General features: G+C 43.7%; 1 protein-coding gene across 3 annotated transcripts in view; it reads right to left on the reverse strand.

Moving 5' to 3' along the window:
- Positions 1-9,964, reverse strand: part of LOC123518672 (serine/threonine-protein kinase unc-51-like) — a 96,637-nt gene extending 86,673 nt beyond the window's left edge. For 2 of the 3 annotated variants that reach the window (XM_045279623.1, XM_045279624.1), the window contains exon 1: positions 9,581-9,964. In XM_045279623.1, the coding sequence (XP_045135558.1) occupies positions 9,581-9,670 (90 nt within the window). In that variant the 5' untranslated portion in view covers positions 9,671-9,964. The remainder of the gene's footprint in view (positions 1-9,580) is intronic. The other variant, XM_045279622.1, reaches the window with a different exon arrangement.
- Between the last annotated feature and the right edge of the window lie 98 nt (positions 9,965-10,062).

The raw sequence follows: 10,062 nt of genomic DNA on the forward strand, positions 1-10,062 counted from the left end.
GGAAGGGAGGTTGTGGTGATGATGGTGGTGGTAAAGGTCTTCCCTGCCACTGCTCTCCCTATCTTTCATCTCAATGTTGTTGTTTCTATGATGGAAGACAGACGTGGTGATGGTGGTCGCTATTCCCTACCATTAGTTCTCTTTTCTTCCTCCTTTCCTATACCCTCTTCCTCAACTCCTTTTGTCTCTCCGCAGGGGACATGAGGAGGTGGGGAGGAAGAAACAGAAGAGCGGGGAGTGGGGAGAGTAGGATTGGAACTAGGCAGGGCAGACCAGCTGGGGTAGGAATGATTAGGAAGGGAAGGAAGGAGAGACGCAAGGGGTGGGAGAGAAGGAAGAGGAGGTGAGGGAAAGGGAGAGGAAGGGAGGGAGGGTATAGTACAAAGGAGAGGCATCACGCTAAGTTTAAAGTTTCGTGGGGAGGAAACACCTTCCCTTCTTCTTCGGGGTCACTGCTCCGTCATAACCATTACGCGCTGCCGCACACACACACACACACACACACACACACACACACACACACACACACACACACACACAGCAGCAGCAGCAGCAGCAGCAGCAGCAGCGGCGGCGGCGGCGGCGGGGTGTGCGTCATAAAGTATGTCAAGAAGGTATGTTTTCTGCTCTCTCTCTCTCTCTCTCTCTCTCTCTCTCGCTTACAAACACACAAACAAACACGACAGAAGATAAACTGCAGGAGGCCAGGTGAGTCCCACACGCCATCAGCTCTACGGCACGCCAGCGCGCTTTGTCCCCACACACACACACACACACACACGCACACTGGGCCTCCATGCACCGGCAGTAGACGTACCCAAAATGCCCTGTGCACTTACAAGATACACAACCTGCCCCGCAACACCAGTCATTACCCAGCCACTCCCTCCCTGCACACCGAGGAAACAGGGGCACACCAACCTACACGGGGGAAGGCAGAGAGGTACACAGCAACCTACTATTAGACCTATGATTCTTATCCAGCCCACCGACAAGAAATATACATGGTCATAGTAACCGTGTATTAAAACCCATGATTTTCGTGTGCAATAACGAAAAAGAGAATAGCAACACGGGTATGGCAATCTGAAAGAGACTCCCTCCATTATTTTCCTCAACTATACCAAGAAAATAACGGTATGAGGTGCGTACTGTACATTAGACCTTGCATTTAAATATAATAAACCCCATGATTGTACCTGGCTATCTTCTCCCTCATCCTATTTCACGCTAGTTACCCACAAAACGGCAAGTCCAAGCTGGGTAGGTACTCATTAATCCAACCGAACAACTATTATAACTCCCTCACTCTGACCTTTACTCCCTCTCCTCTCTCTCTCTCTTCCCTCACACCCATACAGGAGAAAAAAAAATCTCATAAACACTTGATCTTTCCTAATCACGCTATTTACTTTGCATCGTCCACCACGGCTACTTAATATGGATATACACAACACGCTTCCAGGCTCCATTACCATTATTCCAGCCCAACCTTCCTCCTCCCACGCCAGCAAAAAATACTTACACAAACACACGTTCCTTCATAATCACACACTTTACTGAATACTAAGGCTTACGATACGCATACACTTACTACCTGCGCTGTATACCTTGCAAACTTCACTAAGGCAGGTAGAGGCGAGAAAAGGAGTAGTATACAGGCTCATAACAGTAAAATCACGTAGTTACTGCACGTATATGCCCATCTCGTTGATGATGTACGTATGGTGGATGGTAATGTGTACTGGTAATGAGAGGGAGAGAGAAAAAAAGGAAGTGTTTATTTAATCTCTCTCTCTCTCTCTCTCTCTCTCTCTCTCTCTCTCTCTTAAAAAAGTAGGGCATAGAAAAATGAAAAGGTAAATACACTCATGATTATAATCCGAAGTAGATGGTCAGACATGCACTCACAGGTCCCACCTACACACACTCACTCACTCACTCACACACACACACACACACACACACAATGAAAGAAGGAAGGAAAGACACGAAACCAGGAAAATAGGAAATCAAGCAACCAAGAAAGTAAGTAAGAAAGGAAGGAAGTAAAGATGGAAGGAAAGAAAGAAACACACACACACACACACACACACACACACACACACACACACACACACACACACACACACACTACCATTGTCAGGAAACCACGCCAAGACAACACACCAACCATTTACGCATCGCCATCATTTATCAAAGGCGTAGCAAACACACAGCCGCATAATTACAGGGTACGTCAAATAAAAATGTAAAAAAGAAAAAAAAGTGAGAAGAGAGAGAGAGAAAAAAAAGCTAAATAAATAAGTCACGCACATCCACAAAACAGCAAGGTCGCATCTATGACGTAACAAATTACACTATATCAATTCCCAGGTGAAATATTTAGACTTACAACGTAGGCATAACACAGCATTCACCTGCAAATCAGTTACAGGTAAGAAGAAGTCGACAGTTGGCTCGTTAACACATGCAATACTGAGACACGTTATTCCCTGGAGATTTGTGTATGATGAGACCATTTTATTGACATTAGGAAGGGTCTACGGAGGTTAGAAGATTGATTGCCAGTCTTCAATATTTTGATCTCCCACGTAAGTTTCTGAAGCTGTACAAAATCACCAAATATTAAACAGAACGAATATGAAAACGTGTCACGGGAGTCAAAGGGCTAACCTAAGATAAAGCCCAACTTAACTATACCTATCCTACTCCTACAACCTTACCCAATCTAACCTAACCATTGATAAAGGCTCGTATTTTCTTCCTTTATCCTCGTAAAGTGTTAAAGCCGGCAAACTTAGCCTAGATACGTGTAAAGAATTGGCAATAAATATGTGCAGAACTGCTTTATGTGTGAAATGGTGCGAGGAGATGATAAGAGCAGGGCGATGAAGAGAGAGAGAGAGAGAGAGAGAGAGAGAGAGAGAGAGAGAGAGAGAGAGAGAGAGAGAGAGAGAGAGAGAGAGAGAGGCATGAGTGTGTGGGTGGATGACGTGTGGGGTGTATTGAAGACAAGGGAAGGAAGGAGGGGGAGGTTGAGGGGCTGGGGGGTAAGGTGTTTCCTGATTACGTACCTACCTCTCACACGCCTCTCCTCCTCCTCCTCCTCCTCTTCGTGATATCATCTACGGATATTATATGAGTCAGCTTAACATCTTGTATCTATTCACGTTATGTGTAAATATAAGAGAAAAAAAAAAAACATTCATTGCTCTCTCTCTCTCTCTCTCTCTCTCTCTCTCTCTCTCTCGTAGAATGCACTCAAGATGAAATCCAATAAGGGTCGCTGAGCCAAATAAAATACATATCGAAATTCTGAGACCAGTAAAAAATACTACCATTAATCTTTACAAATTTGTTTAGTGAATCGTTACGCCAGGGGATTTTGCTCTTCGTGACCTCCTCAACACCTTATCCTTCCAGTGCACCAGTCATAGTTTCGGTTATAATACGGATGCTGACAGAGGATGTTATTCAGTTAATGGTTACATATACATTTTTTTTTTTTTTTCAAGCTAGCATGTGCATGTAAGTTATTCACCTGTTCAAGAAAGAAGGGGGTGTCACTCACAGCTTATCATACATGCGTTACTTAGTGTTGATAAGTGAGTTTCCAGAAAGTGTTCCCCCGCGACATGGGAAGTGAGTCATGCTATATATTGGGATGCATCACGATGAAGTAAGCACGTAAGTTTGACATGATAAGATATGCAACATTAGGAAAACTATAACCTGGTATAAGAAATGTATCGATAAAATTGTCAACAATTTTGACAGCATAGAAAAGTTAATCTTCAGGTGTGTATATATATATATATATATATATATATATATATATATATATATATATATATATATATATATATATATATATATATATAAAGACAGTTTTGCGTCTTCATCATTCAGACTTACACCAGGTTATTGTTTGCGTGATAGTGGGAGGGTAGAAAAGTAAAAGGGCAGATGTTGAAGTAGCATGGAAACCCTACTGTGACCATAACATTTTAATACCAAGTGAAACTAAGCCGCGTGCGATGTGTCAAAGACCTCACTGCTACAATTACGCCAAACCTCAAACTTTCCAGGCAATACGAAGAAGCTGAGCGTAAAATTCATAGGTTTCATGTTCATGGGTTTCTGACAATACAAGAAAGAGTAAGAGACTTTCACTTTGCCTACGATGCAATGTCGACGTTGTCAAAGAGCTCACTCGTATAACAAAAACAGAAGGCATTCAACTGAAGAATAAGAGCCTTGCTTACAAATATGAAAGGAGAGACTGACACAATTGAAGTGATGTCCAAAGAAAAGTGGCTCTTGTGGGAAAAAAAAAAAAAAACTGACCGGTAGCTGAAAATGGAGAAACGACACTACAATATCAAAAAGAATGCTTGAAGATGGAGGAAAGACACTAGTGTCTGAATGGCTCTCTAGAAAACAACTGAATGCTACAAGACGAAGAAAAATCGCTGGAAAAAACATTAGAATGATTTAGGAATGTGAATATTTTAAGACATAAGAAAGAAGATCCAGAGAGTAAACTATGCAATAAGAAACTTCAAACGCTAACCATACAACCGTCCCATGTCATCACGGCAGACAAACGAGGGCCGCGGGACACAACAACCTACACTTTACTAAACAATCCTCTGTCAACCGTACCGTGTGGGAATTGAATACACTTTCACTTTTCGTCCTGCAGCAAAACAGTAATATTCAGACACAAACTAAGGAAAAATCGTCTAAATACTCTGCTAGGACAGTGAGCTGTAACATTATTTGAATTTCTGGACAGGTGTGTAAGTTTGGAGGAGTTTTGCAAGTGCGGAGAGATGGAGGAAAGGTGTATCTATCTCTCCATACCTTCCATTGCCTTCTCCTCCCTCCGCTTACTGAGATATGAAACAAAAAAAAAATTCCATCCTCTGCTAGTGAGTTATATGTGGCTTGTACTCTGCTGTATGTTTTGAAGGTAAATATTACGTGAGCCTTTCATTCTAACTTTCCCAGTAAAAGTGAAGATCATACAATATACTGCCACTTTAATATCGATCAGTAAGATCATACGATACAAAATGAATCTGAAATACCGTCACACGTGCTTCTCCATAAGCAGAATCGGACAGAAAGGTGTTCGATGATGCACGAGGAAAAACTATTTATTTCTGAAGTAAAATGTATCAAGGCTAATGCGCAGATACTCGCTACACCTGCTAGTAAATATGGAAATCAGTAAATATATAACATTATAACTCTCTCTCTCTCTCTCTCTCTCTCGATAGGGCCAAGCAACATTACGGTACATTTCCGTGCCTGAGAGGAGCGGACCTGTCGAGGACGAAGACGGCAACAAAAACACCGCCACAGTACGGCCAGAGGGGACTGTCCTTCCCGCGACCCCGCTACTTTGAACATGACACTGATCAGGGACGGTCTTCCATGGCAGAACTACCATTACTACACCATTACACAAAGGATGTCCAGCTTTTAAATCTTTCCCCTCTCCTCCCCATCCCTTGGCATGGCAGAAGCAGCAGCTGATGGAAATGTGGGGATGCGAGTGTATTTTGTGTATAAATTTCATTCATTCCGGGTATTTGAGACGTTGTGCAACTGGCGGGCGTGGTGTTGGGTTGCGGACGGTGGTGGTGGTGGTGGTGATGCTGCCTGCTGTCTGTTTGGGGAGTGGCGTGAGGGAAGGGATGGTAGTGGCCTTTGTTGGGATGCGCCGTGCTGACAAAGAGAGGAAGGTGTCCTGCCTCCTGTGCTAGGATGGTGAATGACTGGTGACTGAGGGCACTAGCCTCATCTCCACTACCACCACCACCACCACTATCACCTCTTTCTTAGTGCTTCGTATGTATGCTCATACTTGCTGTTTTATATGCACACCACCACCACCACCACCTAACGACGCAGTGTTTTGAAAGTGAAGAAGTGTTTTGTTCTCGACTTCTCGTCTCTCGAACCCAAACCAAATAACACTTGCGGATGTTTTTTTTCTTCTATTATTACTTTCATTGTATCGCCCTTGACGGAACTCCATTTAGACAACAATAAATGGTGCAAAAAAATAATAAACTGTACACGTCATTATTTCAAGGCTTGAGTGCAATTACGGCCATTTTTTTTCCTTTATCCGTCACACACAGCCATGCGCTTTTTATTATAGTTAGTGTGCGCCGCGTAACCACTCCACTCACCAACCTGGCCATGCAGCAACTCGCGCCATCTGATTCAAGGTCTGCCTGGCGTGGTCTGACAAATTCATATGTATGACTGGATATTTCTGGATCTCCCCCACTGATGCACTGACATGATGCACTTATTAACATGAGGAACAAAGCACGTCACCTCACCTCAAGGACTGTGTCTGTCTCGTGCGGCTTAACTGACTCTAAGTGTGTGTATCCATATGTATCACTTGATTCTGATATTTCAGGATTGCGTTATCTGATTCGTTGACTAAAAGGGCAGTCTGGCACTTTTATGGCGAAGGATAAAATAAAGTCACTTGAATCTTATGAGGGGGAAAAAAAACCTAACAAATGAATGAACGAATAAATACATAAAGAAATTAATAAATAATACATCGCAAGCCCAGCTACATCAAAGGTATCACTTAAGTTAGACAGGGTTTATCTTACTAATCTCAACCGAACCTAAACTAAACAATAATAGACGTAACTAAGGCGGCTGATGCTCGTGTGAAGACGGAAAAAAAAAAAATAACAAAAAGAATAAACCAGAAAATCAACCTATTACAAAACAAATGGCAATGAACTGTAGTACTAATAAAAGTGTCAGGTTTGAACGGCAAGTCTGCATTTACCCTAGCACTTCCACGATTCATTCTACTTGATTTTATAAATGGTTGGCCATCAACGGAGTGAGGCAAACTCATTCTTTGGGTCAACGCTGGAGCTCCACACTCAATCAACACTCTTCCCTATTGCTTATCTACTTTGAATTCTTGCCAACCTAAACCTCAATTTATAGGTTTTCCAAGCAGTCTTTTTCTACTTTTATCAATTATCTTCTTTTTTTTCCCCCCATTACGTGTTGGCTGAAGCTTTCATGATGGGAATTGCTTCTATGTACGCGCATCTGTGGTATGTTGACCTTGATTCCACGTGTGTGTAATTCACCACGGTCTCCTACTGGTCACCCAGCCAATCTTCCCCATTACGGAGCGAGCCCAGAGCTCATAGACCCGATCTTCGGGTAGGACTGAGACCACAACACACTCCACACACCGGGAAAGCGAGGCCACAACCCCTCGAGTTACATCCCGTACCTATTTACTGCTGGGTAAACAGGGGCTACACATTTAAGAGGCTTGCCCATTTGCCTCGCCGCGCCGGGATTCGAGCCTGGCCCTCTCCATTGTGAGTCGAGCGTGCTAACCACTACACTACGCGGTGTGTGTGTGTGTGTGTGTGTGTGTGTGTGTGTGTGTGTGTGTGTGTGTGTGTGTGTGCAATAAACATTAGTAACTATGTCAGAAGAGAGGACAGAAGAGGACGAATAGCAAGATTTGTAAAGCGCACATGCACACACTGGCGGGCGCGCGCGCACACACACACACAGACAGACAGACAGACACACACACACACACACACACACACAGAGAGAGAGAGAGAGAGAGAGAGAGAGAGAGAGAAAGAGAGAGAGGATGGCGGAAGCATTATTCAACTGATCGAACTCAAATGTGCATACACACCGTACTACACATATAATCTCTCTCTCTCTCTCTCTCTCTCTCTGGCCTGCGGTATACTATCAGGCATCAACACGGACACTGTGGGTTGGGTAAGGCACTGGATGGTGTCACGCGGGGTGCTTCCTTAGCCACGGCAATTCACATGTGTCACGTTCCTCAGTTTTTGTCCTTATTTGTGTTTTCTTCAATGTTCTAGCTCTCATGATCTGGATGAGGAAGACTAACACCAGGAACACGACCTCTCTCTCTCTCTCTCTCTCTCTCTCTGTCTCTTAACTGTTTTTTTTTTTTTTTTTTAGTCCTTCAGCATGTAGTTTTCATGACTTGCATAAAAATGACGAAAATCTCTCTCTCTCTCTCTCTCTCTCGCCATGCCGTGTGCATGATACAGCATGCAACGAAGCAGGACACCGGAACTTTTCCTTTATTTCCTTGACGTGGCTTTCTATCTCACCAAGGAAAGGAACTGCATAAGCTTAAAACAATATAAATAAATAAAAACAACACTAGTAATATAATGCTTCATGTTTACCCTGGCCAACTCTCTCTCTCTCTCTCTCTCTCTCTCTCTCTCTCTTTTCCCTCGGTCAAACTGGACGGGTGAAGGCAATGACACGCGTGGGACAGAGATTCTAGACTCCCAAGCAAACATTCAATCAGCTGTCAAACAATGCAATCATGTACGTATTGAACAATGTCAGCTGTCCTTGGTCCATATAGGTAAATTTAAGCATTCAAGGCTATCTATTCTGGGAAGTTATCATCAAAATGACGTGACGGGTTGCTTTTGAGGTGACATAAGTGGCGATCTGCTCAGAGTTCTGAGTGCTCTTTCCCTTGATCTTGAATATGAATGTATGTGTCAATTTACTTGCAACTTAAAACTGTGGTTATAATTTAACATTAAGTAAAATGTTGGTAACAGTGACAGACTGATACGTGGCCTCCTTATCTTCCTTTGGTTTATTACGTTATCTTTTTTCTTATTCGCTAAAACTATACTTTATGTTCAAATGTTTCTGCATTCAGGCTTATATTTTTTATTATTGTTGTTCTTGTTGATGTTCGTTAAAGTAGCTACGTATTTTTATTATCAATGTTGTTGTTGTTGTTGTTGTTGTTATCGTTATTATTATTATTATTATCACTATTGCTGTTGTTGAGTGTATAACCAGATATGATGATTAGCATAAACCCACCGGGAGCAAAAACTAGTAAGTCAGTTGCCAAACAAACAGTAAGAGTATAAAATTGAATAACCAGTATATTGTCCTTCCTCCCTCGGCCCAGTCACGTGATCGCCTGCCTTCCCCATCCCTCACACATGGTGAAGCTGCATTAACTTATCACCACACCATCACACAGATACAGATATCACGAGTGCTGGAAACGCCACACTATGCAATACCGGTGAAGTTCTGAACCCTCAGTGGGCGTGTCAGTTTTTACGCAACTTTGTAAATATTGACAACCAACTGTTTAAGTCAACTGCTATGCTAGCTAGCAAGAATTATATCACAAAGCAAGGACGGCACTGTATTGGAGGGGAAAATGACACGGAAAACTATCATGCGTTGCAGCAGCTGCCTCAGAAAACTTGTCATGCAGCACAAGATTGCATGCAGGAAAGGTACCAACATTGACACACGAGGAAAAACAAACTCACACCATCCATCACAACGCCCACGCACGCCCCGCATCCACAACACCACACAAACCACATCGTGGAAGGGATGCACTGCCCTCCAAAACGTCTCACACCCTGAAAATCTGACAAGATGAGGCAAGAATGGCGCACGCTCACCCTCATGCACCCACCCTGACGTCAGCCTGCCCACGCCCGTTACTAACCTGTCTGTGGCGTCCCTTGAACACGACAGCGAAGGCGCCGTGCCCTATGAGATCCTTGGTGCTGTATTCGTACTCCCCGACCACCTCCATGACGCCTGCAAGGGTGCACGGCTCCGAGGATCACTTAAAACTTCACCATGGCCGCCTCCCTCACCGCGGCCTCGATCAATACCCAAATATCGCGACCCTTCCTGCCGACCCCCAATATTCTCAGGCAGGGGGTGACATAGCTTTCAGTTAGTGCGTCCTAGTACACACTCGCTCTTTGTGGTGATGTACTATGCGTCACCATGAGTTAAAAAAGGAAATTTAGTAAAAACAAAGCGCTTAGAAGTTGCACCTCCTCCCCTCACGATGTCTCCAGCACAACTGACTGATGTCGTCTGCTGATCAGCTGACGGACCGCGCTGCTCCCACCCGCTTGATGCAGCCGAGCAAAACATCACCTCACACACACACACACACACACACACACATAGAAA

This window comes from Portunus trituberculatus, chromosome 44, assembly GCF_017591435.1.
Source record: "Portunus trituberculatus isolate SZX2019 chromosome 44, ASM1759143v1, whole genome shotgun sequence".
Classification (NCBI taxonomy): Eukaryota; Metazoa; Arthropoda; class Malacostraca; order Decapoda; family Portunidae; genus Portunus; species Portunus trituberculatus.